Source organism: Elephas maximus, chromosome 2 (assembly GCF_024166365.1).
Source record: "Elephas maximus indicus isolate mEleMax1 chromosome 2, mEleMax1 primary haplotype, whole genome shotgun sequence".
NCBI classification, from domain to species: Eukaryota; Metazoa; Chordata; class Mammalia; order Proboscidea; family Elephantidae; genus Elephas; species Elephas maximus.
In genome coordinates this window covers 89,103,634-89,119,131 of record NC_064820.1, presented here as the reverse complement: position 1 = coordinate 89,119,131, position 15,498 = coordinate 89,103,634, and the positions used below count along the sequence as shown (strand labels likewise).

The 15,498-nt window shown below is 38.3% G+C and overlaps 1 protein-coding gene across 1 annotated transcript in view; it reads left to right on the top strand.

Annotated features, from left to right (window-relative positions):
• HAPLN1 (hyaluronan and proteoglycan link protein 1) overlaps positions 1–2,187 on the top strand; it is an 87,135-nt gene extending 84,948 nt beyond the window's left edge. Inside the window, exon 5 of the mRNA XM_049867118.1 lies at positions 1,710–2,187. Within this exon, the coding sequence (XP_049723075.1) occupies positions 1,710–1,999 (290 nt within the window). The 3' untranslated portion in view covers positions 2,000–2,187. The remainder of the gene's footprint in view (positions 1–1,709) is intronic.
• The last annotated feature ends 13,311 nt before the right edge of the window (positions 2,188–15,498 follow it).

Below are 15,498 nucleotides of genomic sequence, written 5' to 3'. Positions count from 1 at the left end.
TTTCCAAGGCTGTCGTCTTCACGGAGGGGCCCTGGTGGCTCAGTGATTGAAAGCTCTGCTGCTAACCAAAAGGTAGGCAGTTTGAATCTACCAGCTACTCCTTGGAAACCCTATGGGGCCGTTCTACTCTGTCCTACTCAATCACTATGAGTCGGAATTGACTGGAAGGCAGCAGGTCTGGGCCCATCTTTGGGGAAGCAGACTGCCACATCTTTCTCCAACACAGCTTAATGACTGTGCCACCAGGGGTCCTTTTGGGAATAATAATAATAATAAACCAATCCATTGCCTTTGAGTCAATTCCGACTCATAGTGACCCCACAGGACAGAGTAGAACTGCCCCACAGGGTTTTCAAGAAGGGGCTGGTGGATTGCAACTGCTGACAACTCTTTTAGCAGCGAGCTCTTACCACTTATGTCACTGGGGTTCCTTGGGAAAAATAGCAAGCTGTAAATCAGGGATCAGCAAACTTTTTTCTGTAAAGTGCCAGATAGTAGGTATTTTTGACTTTGCAGGCCATGTGATTTCTGTCCCGGCTGTTCACTCCTGCTGTTGTAGGGTGAAAGCACCCATAGCTAATATGTAAATGAATGAGCAGGAATATGTTTCAATACAATTTTATTTATGAAAACAGGTAGGAAGCTAGATTTGACTTGTGCACCATAGTTTGCCAGTCTCTGGTATAAATGACAGAACAAGCCTCTAATTAATTTTCCAATAGCCTTTATCCTTTCTTCAAATCTCATTGTCTCAATCTAGACAGAACTGGCCAGCATTAATTTATCCTACAAGAATCGATATTTAATGTGGGGCCTGGAGATAGCATATCGCAATATGAAAACAGATGCCAGCCTGATTATCTTCTTTCTCCCTGAAACGAAGATCCTAGAGGAAACTTTCAGTCTGTGTGTCACCTCAGTCCATTGATGCCATCATATTTTATACATGCAAAGCTTCTCAGTAATTAACACTATTCAATAAGTGATTGAAACTAACTTGCCCTTTCTTCTGAAATCAAGAAATGGTTAGGTGTCAGGGCTCCAGACAGATGGAAATTGAGAAAACTAAATTCATCCTCCTTGCTAGTGAGCAGAAGCCAGGTTCATATTCTGAGTGTGTTTTATTTATGGCAAGTGACTTCCTGTATTTTTCTTTTTTTTTTGCATTTTCATACTGTAGTCTTTGAATAAGAATAATGTCTTATTGATACCTGTAATGAAAAGGACTTAAGGGGATTTGATTTTTTTTTAATGGACTTTTATGTCAGTAACGCTTTTTGATCCTTTCACATTCAAATTTTGCCTCTCCAGAAACTTGTGCTGGGGTTCAGTCTTGCTACAGCTAGAATTTAAATAGCTCTTGCTTTTTACATGGAATTCTGTCTTCTCTAGTGCTACAGAATGGCTCTTTTAGTCGCTAATTAGCTAACAGAAACTGCATCTGTCATTTCCCTTTTCTCTTTAAAGCTATAAAAGGGCAAGTCTTGAACACATATTAAGGGACAAGGGGGGGGGGAAACTAATTTAATGGTGAGCGACCTAGGGGTACTACATTTAATTGACAACCCTATGTTCCAAAAACTTCACAGACATTGCTCTGTATTCCCCCCTCTCCATTGAGAAACACTTCCGTTTTTGGCTGGTTTCGTCTCTGTGTGACTCCATCACAGACAGGCACATTGACTCTCTCTCCTCCTCACCCGCCACAGGCCGTGTTTACTACCTGATCCACCCCACCAAGCTGACCTATGATGAAGCGGTGCAAGCTTGTCTCAATGATGGTGCTCAGATTGCGAAAGTGGGCCAGATATTCGCTGCCTGGAAACTTCTCGGCTATGACCGCTGCGATGCGGGCTGGTTGGCGGATGGCAGCGTCCGCTACCCCATCTCTAGGCCAAGAAGGCGCTGCAGTCCCACCGAGGCTGCTGTGCGTTTCGTGGGTTTCCCAGATAAAAAGCATAAGCTTTATGGTGTCTATTGCTTCAGAGCATACAACTGAGCGTGCCTGTAGAACACGTCAGTTTTAAAGTCAGAGAAACATGTGAACGGTTTTTTTTGTTGTTGTTGTTTTTTTCCAATATGAACTCATGCAAGTTACCAAAACTGTGATAACCCTTTTTTACTTACTGTAAAGAGTCATTTTCATAAAGTCCAATTCATTCATTTGTTTTTGTAAAGCTATCATTCAATATATATTATAAATTAATATAATTTAAGGGAAGCGCTACATAAGGAGGCTTTAGAACCAAACGGTTGAAGGTACAACATCCCAACAAAGCATTCTTTTGTGAAAGGGGCATGCCATAGCTTGAGGATTGCTAGGGTTACACCGGGAAAATAAAGCTACTCAGAGCAGCAGCTTCCACAAGCACAAATTTTACACATTTGTACCATTTTGGAACGCACTACAATACATAAATTATAGCAACAGGTTTGAAAAATAGACTTCTTTACATAAACTCAGATGGAGAGGTTGCACAAAACTCAGTTTCACAAGGGAACAATCTACACTTTTCTAAAAGTTAATATTTCAAGTCTCCAATAGCTAGAATGTCTTACTCTTTAAAATCTTGCCTTTTTGACCAAAAAAGATGAAATTTCATATGGAGTCCAACGCATAGTAATAATAAGCACAGTTAAACTCCTTAACGGTCCCATTTATATGAAATATGAAACTTAAATAAGCAGATATTTAACCAATGAGAGAATCCTACCTTCTAATTAAAATGACACTTGTCTGAGAAGAATTGTTTTATCTTTCGAGTAGCTTTACTGAGTTATATTTAAAATCTAAGGGCCGTTTGCTAAGCCGCATTTAGCATCTACTCAGGGCAGTTATATAGATAAACTGCTGGACAGAAAAATTGTAAAATTTAGCAGCTTGATTTTATGTTAGCTTATGAAATGTTAGTGTCCTAGAAAAATAACTTTATACTATTTAATATTTCTTTGCTATTTACATTACATAAAAAAATTAAATCATAAAAGGAATGAATAATTATATGTTTGCATAACCAAGAAACGAAGACCCACATTTCAAAATTACTATTCTTATACATACTAGCAAGCCCAACTGGTGCCTGTGTTTGGGGAAAAAAGTCCACAACGTACTTCTAAACCTTCATCCATTTAGAAAGTGCACTCTGTGATGGCACTTTCCCTGCTGGTCATCATTTGGCTTAAATGGAATCTGGAGCTGTCCTCAAAGAGTTTACACTAAAATCTTCAGGACTTTAAATGATAGGTTAAGTCCAGCTTCAGAGAAACAAAGTTCCACATTAGCACCTCCAGTCTTAAATAAAGCTGTTTTCTTAAAGTTTTTTTTTTTTTTTTGACTGTTGAGACCCCATAGGGACCAATATTTGTATTCAAATTCCATTTCATGGTTTCCCATTGTTTGACAATGAGTCCTAATAAATGGGATTTAGTATAATAATCAAAGTATGACATAGCTGGAATGCTTTCATGAATGTTTTTATGTAGATTTTCTCCCATGAACATGAGTAAATAAATCTGTTTCCTGAACTGATTGTGGTTGCATTTAAAGCTCTGTAATAATTCTAATAAATTTACTCTATAAATGTAAAGCTATGTATGTGGAAGATATAGAGCAATTGGCCGTCCATGAAAACTCTAATTATGTTCATATATTATCTAGACAAAGTATTGTAAATAAAAGTAGATCATTTCTTTCATCAAAAGTATATCTGGAAATTTGCAGATGCTTTAATATTAAAATACGACTATGTATGCATGCATATTTTTAAATTAGGATACATATGCAAATTTTGCAAAAATATAAATCCAAAGAGGTTGTGAAGTTTAATTCAAACACTGCTGGTATAAATAGAACTCACACTTACAAATTAAAAAGCCCTGAATGGGCTAGGATCAGATAAAAATACTATTTAAAGAGGAGACTATCTCCAAAACAGCAACTCTAACACCTCAAAGGTGGGGGTTAGCTCATTGAAGGAAGCCCATATTTGAAGAATTATTATGTATGTTACAAGAATTTTATTGGACATACAAGTGGGAAGAAATTTCTATTGAAGTAGTTGTATAATTTTCAGCTATTGCTGCAGAACTCTACCTTTATAATGTTAAGCATCGTAGCTTTCTTAACTTTTGAATACTTACTAGTATAGGAATTGGTGCTGATCAAAATTCCTGGAATGACTGTTAGCTGATTAAAATCCATACCAATTGCATACCATTTTTTTTTTTCATTCTTGTAAAAAGAAAATCTTATCAGAATGAATACTGCGGGGCAGAGTTTTACCTCTTATTTCACCTAAAGGATCAGAATCCCCATATTTTTTGGACTTCTACTTGAATAAGAGGTCTTTTTAATGCTCTCATTTTTTTGTGTTTTCCATCAAATATCCATTTCCTACTTCATTCTCCAATGAGAATGTCAGAAAGAGAAAGGTTATTCTAGTATAATTCCTAACAGAAAGTCAGTTCAGTACAGCACTGACTCAGAAATGCTACTCAGACTTGGGTTCCAAGAGTATCAGAGGGATGAGATGGAAGGCTGGATTAGGAAATCTTATGATTATTTTGACCATAATTAATACTTTTGGTCCATTTAAGGAGCAAAGTATATCTGCAAATCTCACTTAGCTGCCTACATTTGAAAATCCAAACAAAAAGAAATAATTCACATAAAAAGTATAGGAATGAAAACAAGTTAGTCACATTAACACTGGAAGCCATATTTTTAATGATTGCTGCCATATTTTATCACAGTAATTTTAAGTCAAATATGGTATTTGTAAGTTCAAACTTTCTCTCATAGAAAGGGGGCTGGTACCTGTTAAGGTTTTAGTTTATGCAATAATATAGCTGCTTATTATTTTGGCAATTAGGATTAGACTCAATGGAGATTCCAACTTGGTTGCTGGCAGCCATATTGAGTTTCTTGACTTCAGTTCTCCAAATAATATGGTTGTCTCATGGAGTAACTGACCACTAAAAAAGAGGAGGATTACAAAGGAATTACTTACCAATTTTCAATATAGAATACATGGAGAAAGATCAATGAGTAGCTGACATACTTTTGTTGAGAAGTCAACTGTGTCATAGTTCACTACTGCCAGAGTAGCAATAGTGTACAGCAAAAGAAATGAAAAAATATAAAAGTCACTAAACCACCTGATTAAAAGAAAATCAGTATTTAAAGGCATTTAATGCATACTGAGTACAAATCTGAGGAGAAGAACCAATCTGTGTTTTAAAAAAAAAATGTTTTCATTTTTCTGTAAGACAATGGACTGGTAAACATTAAAAGTCAATTTTATGTTACTGCAGTATCTTTTGATTCTTCTTAGTTGTAGAATCTTAGCTATTGTTCTTTGTGTCAAAATCTATAAATGCATTATTTCAAGAAATGATATTTAACCCATTTTTGTTCTGGTACATTTGGGTTCAAGTTGTAAACACGTAACGGTTTTCATTTCCTAGTGTATTTGTAAACTTAAAAAAAAAGAAGCAGCAGCATAAATTCGGTGTTGCTCAATCAGCAGTAGTACTATCCCAAAATCTATTGGCATTATTGTCTTTTTATAGGGTCAAAGTATAGTTTATTTTTCTCACTAGGTTAGCAAACCCAGAAATCTGTGCAGTCATCGATTAGGTTAATGTGCTTGAGATACCTTGTGATATCGATTATGAGCACTGAATTAAAAAGGAAGGTTTTTATGTTCATAGTTAAGTCTTTTTCTCTAGCTCTTTATGCCCCAATGACAAGAAACATATTTTTCAGTATTTTCATCCCCACCCTGAACTTTCAACATGGAAATGGTTTCTGTGTTTTCCTGGCATATAGAAATGGATTCTTTGGTGCAAGAGTCTATTCCTGGCGCAATGACTTGCATGGAAACACACCTAAACGAGTTTGAATAATTGACTTTCAAAACAGAAAGTATGCTTTAAAGTTTTTCCCATACTTACTTGGAACACATTGAATAGCCTTGGAGAGGAAAGAAGTTTAAATATGAAAAGTAAGTCATCTTCATTTAGTGCTGAAGTTCTCTCACAGATGGAGGATATCATCTTCACTTTGCCAACAATTTTCATGTATTATTACAACCTGGTCACAAACAAAACTCAAAATGTCTTGTGGAGTTTTATAATGCTTAAATAAAGACAAGTTAAACTATTCAGTTGCGATGCCCTCAGTTCTCTACCAAGTGACAAAGCTTGATACCAAGACTCTTCTTGAGCAGAATGGACCCTGTCCATGGAGGCGAGACATGTGGGAGAGTAAGCCTAAAAGCTAGAAAATTATTGGGGAATACTAAGTAGACATGGATGAGCTAAGAAGAAACTAGCACCAAAAGTAAGAAAATTATATTTTCTGTCCTTCCTTGATTTCTTAGGTCTTACATTTATTATTAGTGCAGCTTAAGATGGCTCTGCAGTCTTTGCTTCTCAGTAAGTGGTATTTCAGGAAGCCGATAGCAGACTATGTGTTCTAATCTTAGAGAGGAAATTCGATGCACACATCTCCCCCCCACTAAAGGAAGCAAATAAAACTTAATCATTTTCTATTTCTTTCAGGCCAGAAAGTTCCATCACCTCCATAGCCATTCTGAAATAATGTGGGCCAGGCCAGTGGTGGTTCCAGGCCTTTCATGAAATCAACCAATCTCCCTTCTCAGCTTATCTTTGTTACTCTCCTCTCCAGTGGGGTTTTTCAGTGTCCTGTAACTCAGGTATTAAAACATGACTCTTTCATTTAGTCGGCATCTGACTGTAGCCTGAGCTCTGTTTATTCACAACAGTACACCAGAGATGAGCCTCTGGGTAGCACAAACAGTTACACATTCAATAACTAAACAAAAGATTAGAGGTTTCAACCCACTAAAGGGCTGCTGTGAGTCGGAATCGACTTGACAGCAATGGGTTTGGGTTTTTTTGTTTGTTTGTTTAGGGGCACCTGGGAAGAAAGGCCAAGCAACCTGCTTCTGAAAAGTCACAGCCTTGAAAACCCTATGGAGCACAGTTCACGTCAATGGCACCTGATTGCTCTATCCCCAAGATAGAGAGAAAGTTCCGATTCTCCCTTACCTAATAATGAAGCTGTTGACTTTGTGAACAAATGTAACATTCTTGGATGGCAAGACAGTTCTATGATTCTTGTATCACCATATTTCTCTAAAAGGCCCACTAGCCAGCTCTTCAACCAGTTGAAATGCCTGTTTAAAAAGAAAAATTGTTTCTCTCTTTGATTTCTGTCAGTGAAAGTTAAGCCTGCCAAGGTTTATATATATATATATATACATATACATGTACATATATACATATACACACACACATATGTAGTCGGAAGAGAAAGATAAAAAGCAAGTGAGTGAGGGTTTAGAGATTTTGAACAGTCCTTCTTTGAAGATGCTGATAATCTTGCATGTGAATCTAAACACAGAGCTGCAGAACCACTCATTTATTATTATGATAAATAAACACATTCACATATAGTGATTGCTGCAATCCCAGAGAAAAGATAAATAAAGCCCTTTGTGGTTCTTCCCGTGCAGGAGTTCTGCCAAACTGAACATCCTTGCTCTATGGGAAGGCACTTGCTCCTGTGATGAGAGCAGCTGAGAAGCAATTTTTTTTTTTTTTTTTTTTTTTTTTTACCTTTAAGCCTGCTCTTCTAATAGAAAGGATGTTGTATAAAAGCCAACCTATCAGTTCATGAAAATTCAGTAATCGGTTAAAGCAGTCATACTCAGCTTTGCATTCATACTGGAATCACGTGGAGAACTTTAGAAAAGCACTAAGACCCAAGTCCCTCTCCTAGAGATTATGGTCAAGGGTATAACCTGGGCATGGGGATTTTTCAAAGCCCCACCCCTCCCACTGATGCTAGGGCAGCCAGTGTTAAAAACCATTGTTCTTAATAAAAAAATGTACTATTGCCACTCTTGGAGATGTAGGAAAACAGGTGTGGTGTGTTTTGAGTTGTTACAATGATTGTTATTTGTGATTTTCTTTGCAAGTGCAGTATATTAGCAAATTTGAATGCATCCCCAAGCCTGGAAGTTTATAATGACCACCCGTTATTAAGAGTCAATTATATGTCATGTTCTGCACAGGCAAGTTATTTCTTCTGCAATATGATGATGAGCAACTTAAAACCTAAACAGGCCTTACCCAACAGTTAAAATTTGAGCCATTGTTAGTTGAACCCGTATGTCCAGCAAACATACTGGAAAATACAGATAAGCTCCAAAAGAGAACGAAGATTACTCATAATCCCAATACCTAGGGAAAAACACTTAAACTTTGTTTTATAATATTATATTTTCCATTACTATGTATATGAATATTACATTGTGTTATATTACACTAGATTACACTCCCCCACATGTCTGTCAGTTTCTCGTACTGTGGAGGCTTGTGTGTTGCTGTGATGCTGGAAGCTATGCCACCGGTACTCAGATACCAGCAGGGTCACCCATGGCAGACAGGTTTCAGCTGAGTTTCCAGACTAATACAGACTAGGAAGAAGGACCTGGCAGTCTACTTCTGAAAAGCATTAGCCAGTGAAAACCTTATGAATAGCAGCAGAACATTGTCTGATATAGTGCTGGAAGATGAGCCCCCCAGGTTTGAAGGCACTCAAAAGATGACTGGGGAAGAGCTGCTGCCTCAAAGTAGAGTCAACCTTAATGACGTGGATGGAGTAAAGCTTTCAGGACCTTCATTTGCTGATGTGGCATGACTCAAAATGAGAAGAAACAGCTGCAAACATCCATTAATAATCAGAACCTGGAATGTACGAAGTATGACTCTAGGAAAATTGGAAATCATCAAAAATGAAATAGAACACATAAACAACGATATCCTAGGCATTAGTGAGCTGAAATGCACTGGCATTGGCCATTTTGAGTCGGACAATCATATAGTCTACCATGCTGGGAATGACAACTCCAAGAAGAATGGTGTTCCATTCATCGTGAAAAAGAACATTTCAAGATCTATCCTGAAGTACAACACTGTCAGTGATAGGATAATATCCATATGCCTACAAGGAAGACCAGTTAATATGACTATTATTCAAATTTATGCACCAACCACTAGGGCCAAAGATGAAGAAACAGAAGATTTTTATCAGCTGCTGCAGTCTGAAATTGATCGAACATGCAATCAAGATGCATTGATAATTACTGGTGAGTGGAATGCGAAAGTTGGAAACAAAGAAGAAGGATCACTAGTTGGAAAATATGGTCTTGGTGATAGAAACAATGCCGGAGGTCGAATGATAGAATTTTGCAAGACCAACGACTTCTTCATTGCAAATATCTTCTTTCACCAACATAAATGGCAACTATACGCATGGACCTCTCCAGATGGAACACACAGAAATCAAATTGACTACATCCGTGGAAAGAGACAATGGAAAAGCTCAATATCATCAGTCAGAACAAGGCCAGGGGCCCACTGTGGAACAGACCATCAATTGCTCATATGCAAGTTAAAGCTGAAACTGAAGAAAATCAGAGCAAGTCCACGAGAGCCAAAATAGGACCTTCAGTATGTCCCACCTGAATTTAGAGACCATCTCAAGAATAGATTTGACACATTGAACACTAGTGACCGAAGACCAGACGAGTTGTGGAATGACATCAAGGACATCATCCATGAAGGAAGCAAGAGGTCATTGAAAAAACAGGAAAGAAAGGAAAGACCAAGATGGATGACAGAGAAGACTCAAACTTGCTCTTGAGCATCAAGCAGCTAAAGCAAAAGGAAGAATCGATGAAGTAAAAGAACTGAACAGAAGATTTCAAAGGGCCTTTCGAGAAGACAAAGTATTATAATGACATGTGCAAAGAGCTGGAGATGGAAAACCAGAAGGGAAGAACATGCTCCATGTTTCTCAAGCTGAAAGAACTGAAGAAAAAATTCAAGCCTCAAATTGCAATAGTGAAGGATTCCATGGGGAAAATATTAAACAATGCAGGAAGCATCAAAAGAAGATGGAAGGAATATACAGAGTCATTATACCAAAAAGAATTAGTTGATATTCAACCATTTCAAGAGGTGGCATATGATCAGGAACCGATGGTACTGAAGGAAGAAGTCCAAGCTGCTCTGAAGGCACTGGCGAAAAACAAGGCTCCAGGAATTGATGGAATACCATTTGAGATGTTTCAACAAACAGATGCAGCACAGGAGGCTCACTCATCTATGCCAAGAAATATGGAAGACAGCTTCCTGGCCAACTGACTGGAAGAGATCCATATTTATGCCCATTCCCAAGAAAGGTGATCCAACTGAATGTCAAAATTATAGAACAATATCATTAATATCACATGCAAGCAAAATTTTGCTGAAGATCATTCAAAAACGGCTGCAGCAGTATATCGACAGGGAACTGCCAGAAATTCAGGCTGGTTTCAGAAGAGGACGTGGAACCAGGGATATCATTGCTAATATCAGATGGATCCTGGCTGAAAGCAGAGAATACCAGAAGGATGTTTACCTGTGTTTTATTGACTACACAAAGGCATTTGACTGTGTGGATCATAACAAACTATGAATAACACTGCGAAGAATGGGAATTCCAGAACACTTAATTGTGCTCACAAGGAACCTTTACATAGATCAAGAGGCAGTTGTTCAGATGGAACAAATGATTGGTTTAAAGTCAAGAAAGATGTGTGTCAGGGTTGTATTCGTTCACCATACCTATTCAACCTGTATGCTGAGCAAATAATCTGAGAAGCTGGACTATATGAAGAAGAATGGGGCATCAGGATTGGAGGAAGACTCATTAACAACCTGCGTTATGCAGATGACACAACCTTGCTTGCTGAAAGTGAAGAGGACTTGAAGCACTTACTAATGAAGATCAAAGACCACAGCCTTCGGTATGGATTACACCTCAACATAAAGAAAACAAAAATCCTCACAACTGGACCAATGAGCAACATCATGATAAACGGAGAAAAGATCGAAGTTGCCAAGGATTTCATTTTACTTGGATCCACAATCAACAGCCATGGAAGCAGCAGTCACGAAATCAAAAGATGCATTGCATTGGGCAAATCTGCTGCAAAGGACCTCTTCAAAGTGTTGAAGAGCAAAGATGTCACCCTAAAGGCTAAGGTGCGCCTCACCCAAGCCATGGTATTTTCAATCACATCATACACGTGTGAAAGCTGGACAACAAATAAGGAAGACTGAAGAAGAGTTGACGCCTTTGAATTGTGGTGTTGACAAAGAGTATTGAATATACCGTGGACTGCCAAAAGAACAAACAAATGTGTCTTGGAAGAAGTGCGGCCAGAATGCTCCTTAGAGGCAAGGATGGCGAGACTGCGTCTTACATACTTTGGACACGTTGTCAGGAGGGATCAGTTCCTGGAGAAGGACATCATGGTTGGCAGAGTACAGGGTCAGCGGAAAAGGGGAAGACCCTCAATGAGGTGGATTGACACAATGGCTGTAACAACGAGCACAAGCATAACAACAATTGTAAGGATGGCGCAGGACCGGGCAGTATTTCGTTCTGTTGTGCATGGGGTCGCTATGAGTCGGAACTGACTCGACAGGACCTAACAACAACAACAACAACAACAATGTATGTGAATAGGTCATCATTTTTTACTAAAAATTAGGTTATCATTGTAGATTATAAGTACTTACTAAATTAGTTATCAAGATAATAAAGTAACTCTAGAAAATATAAGATACATAAACTATATCATTAAGAAAACCATAAATTATGTCCCTAATTGGCCTGTGAGTATGGCATAAAGCATTTGAGTCTGCTACAACTCAACCTGATGCAAGTGAGAGATATGAACACTAAAATTCAACAACAAATTAACTTGAAATGCCAGGCTATCTCCCTAGGAGGTTTATCCTACGAACTTTTTCAGCCATTAGACAACTTTCTTAATTCTGCAGTTCCACAAGAAAGCACGGTGGCACAGATCAAGGGCCTGGCATAGACACTAGTGTACCAAGACCTGCCCCGTCCTTCCCTGGCTTTAGACTACGCAGTGAAAAGGCAGGTGGCTGTGGACCGAGGAGGCTTCCTATCAGAATACTTCCCACGCAAAATAAAGAATAAAGTTCTGTTTTGTGTCCTCTCCACTGGGAAGGATAACTCTAAAGGAAAGGATGATAACCAATCAGCTGACTGGATTAAGAAGGGTAAACATTCATTAAAAAGGTACACAAATAATATGGCAACAATTGTTATTGTTGCTGTTAGTTGTTAGCTGCTGTCAAGTTGACTCCAACTCATAGCAATCCCATGTAAGCAGAATGGAACTGCTCCATAGGGTTTTCGAGACTGTGACCTTTTAGAAGAAAACCACTAGGCTTGTCTTGCCAGGCACAACTGGGTAGGTTCAAATCACCAACCTTTTGGCTAATAGTTGAGCACTTAACCATTTGTTCCACCCAGAGACTGTCAGTTGGCCCCAAAAGGCTATAGAAAACTGTTGACATGTGATGAACTCATTCAGAGCTTACTCCATATTACAGGGTCCAACAACTGCACACCACTCCCCCACCCCGCCCCCAGCCAAATAAAAACCATTGCTGTCAAGTCATTCCTGACTGATAGCATCACTATAGGACAGAGCAGAACCGCCTCATAAGGTTTCCAAGGAGCAGCTGCAGCTAGTGAATTTGAAGTGCCGAGCTTTTGGTTAGCAGCTGAGCTCTTTAACCACTTTGCCCCTGGGGCTCCATTACAGGGTTGGTAGAGGGAAATTCAGGCATCAGGGTTTGGAAGGTTTGGTGGGAGAGGACTGTTGAGATGTACTTTGGAAATTTTGAAAGACTTGAGCCAATATACAGCATCATCCCCCAAAATAACAGTAACTAGAGACTCTTGCCTAATGTTTCAGGAAGTCCACAGCGGAAAGCTATTTCTGGGACAGTGGACTACAAAAATGCCCTCATCTTATTGGCTATAGCATTAGGTAGTTCACAAATCAGTTTTGACATGTATATAAATAAACTCCCACCAATCTTCTTTGGAACAATACAAGGATAATTGAAACTCAGAAAAGATAATAAAAGCTTACTCCTATTTGAGATGTAAATATTTAATAGCTCTTCACTTAAAGAGGCCTTTAAGAAACTCCAAGAATTTATAAGCATCCAGTGTTGATCTGAGGCTATGAAAGTTATTCCCTTCTCTGCAGATAATAAAAAACAGTAATTAAAAAATGTGTGCTGCCTTTATGATCTCAACTATGTGCAATCAATTAATATGCACAGCAAAACTTGGAAGGAAAAATACACCAATATATTTGTGGAAGTTATCCTATTTCCTTATGCTTTCAAAGTTTCCACAGCAAAGATGTATTTTACAAATATTATTTAACAAATTATTGTGCCACAATATGAGCATATTCTCAAGGGAGCCTCACAATTTCCAAATAATTTAGAAAAAAAAATTCCAGATTTGATTCTATAAACCCCTTCCTACTATATCTTTCTCCATTTCAATTCATCTTTCTCCATTCCCAGTCAGTCACTGTAACACCAACTTGGATGTTCCTTGGTGAGGGCTGGAATTATCCCCTGGGTTCCTTGAGAGGTGTCAAGGGCATTTTGGGCAAAATAATTTTTTGTTGGGCAAGACTAACTCATCTTTCAGGACACGTAATATCCCTCACTCCTCCTGCCACTCATTGTCGGTTATCACTCCCCTCCAGCACTATAATAACCCCAAACCCACCACACACATTTTCTTAACATCTGCAAGAGAGGAAAGAGCACAATTTTTGAGAACCACTGCTTGGATTTTCCATTACAGGGTAGGGCACAGGTCAGAGTAGAAGGCAAACTGGTGATGCTATTATGCACCCCAATGAATCTTTGTTACATCTACTATTGGCTGGCCATGACCAAGCACCTACCTTAAGGTTAACCAGGGCTGAATGGGTGTGTTTTTTCCTAAACCAGCCATCCCCCAGGGGTTCAGTCAAGGCAGATCATCCCCTGGAAGCCCTTGAATGCTTTAGCCATTTCTATTTTCTCACTTATCTTCAGTTCTTTTGCAAGTGTTTGAACTTAGAAGACAGATGATCTTACCTTAGCATGTATTTTAGCAATTATTTTCTGAGTAAATGAGTTAATGTGTATAAGTGCTTCAAAGAGTACCTGGGACATAGTTACTGTTCAATAAATGCTGCAAACATCATCATGATCTTCTTCCTCATTGTTGTTATTTTTATTTCCTTTGCAAGGGCAATATATTAGATAACAATTTTATATAAATGACAAAGCCTAAAGCTTATAATGATTACCCTTTTGTCTGCTGTATGCCGTGCTCTGTACAAGGCAAGTCATTCCTCCTGCAACGTGGTGATGATAAACTTAAGACCTAAACAGTTCTTGATCAACAGTCAAAATTTGAGCCCTCGCAAGTCGAACATACATTTCTAATAGAATGATTCTGTTCCTAATAATTTATAATTCAAACATATTGCCAAATTTCTTTACAAACATACGTTCTTATAAGTATATATTGAGTTGTAAAACTAAATACAGGAGTCCCTAGGTGGTGCAAATGTTTAATGTGCTGGGTCACTAATCAAAAAGTTTGAGAGTCCAGTCTACCCAGAGGCTCCTCGGAAGAAAATCCTGGTGATCTATTTCTTAAAAATCAGCCTGCTGCACCGTCCTACTCTGACCCACACATGGGGTCTCCAGGAGTCAGCAGTGTCTCAAAGGCAACTGTTTTTGTTTCTTTTTTTTTTTTTTTCTAACCAAATACAATGTATGTCATACATGTTCTTTTGGAAGTTTTTCTGCATTGGCTAGACAGTTTGAAATCTGAAAAGTTTGAGACTTGGTCTTAAAATACAAGTCCAATGATGTTTAACCAGAAAATATTTTCTTCCTAGCTTAGTAAATCTTCCTGCTAGCAAGAAAAGCTTTTTTGCATCCATCCAAGATCCTCCTTTTAAGGTTCAAAATTAGAGTCAACTGTCTCAAAATTGCTCGCTGTTGATTACATGCACGAAAGATTTGGGAAATCCGTAAATGATCATGCCAAAACACAGCAGGAGCCTGTGTCGGTATAGACGGCAGTCCCTAAGTGAAGGTAACTGTAGCTTAGGTAATGAACAGGGATTCTTCTAACTATTTTAAAAATACCTGAAATTGATGTTTGCCAGGCATACCGCTGTAATTTGTAAGTCAACTAATTCTGACATAGGACTTGGTCACCTACATTTTCTGTGACACGGAAACAGGGTAAGTTTCTTGGGGTCAACACTACACATAATTCCCTACTTTCTTAATAGTTCCAGCAGCACTTGCTGTCATGTACTGCTCAATATAGATTCTCAGTAAAGTTACAGCTTGATGGAGGAGTAGAAGGCTGATGAAGTGTGTCTAATATGAAAATGAAAACAATCCTACAAATGAAAATTGAGCCTGTTACTTTGGAGTGTCCAGACTAATCTATAAAAGACCTTGAATTTCCCATAAATAAGAACTTAACTACAGACA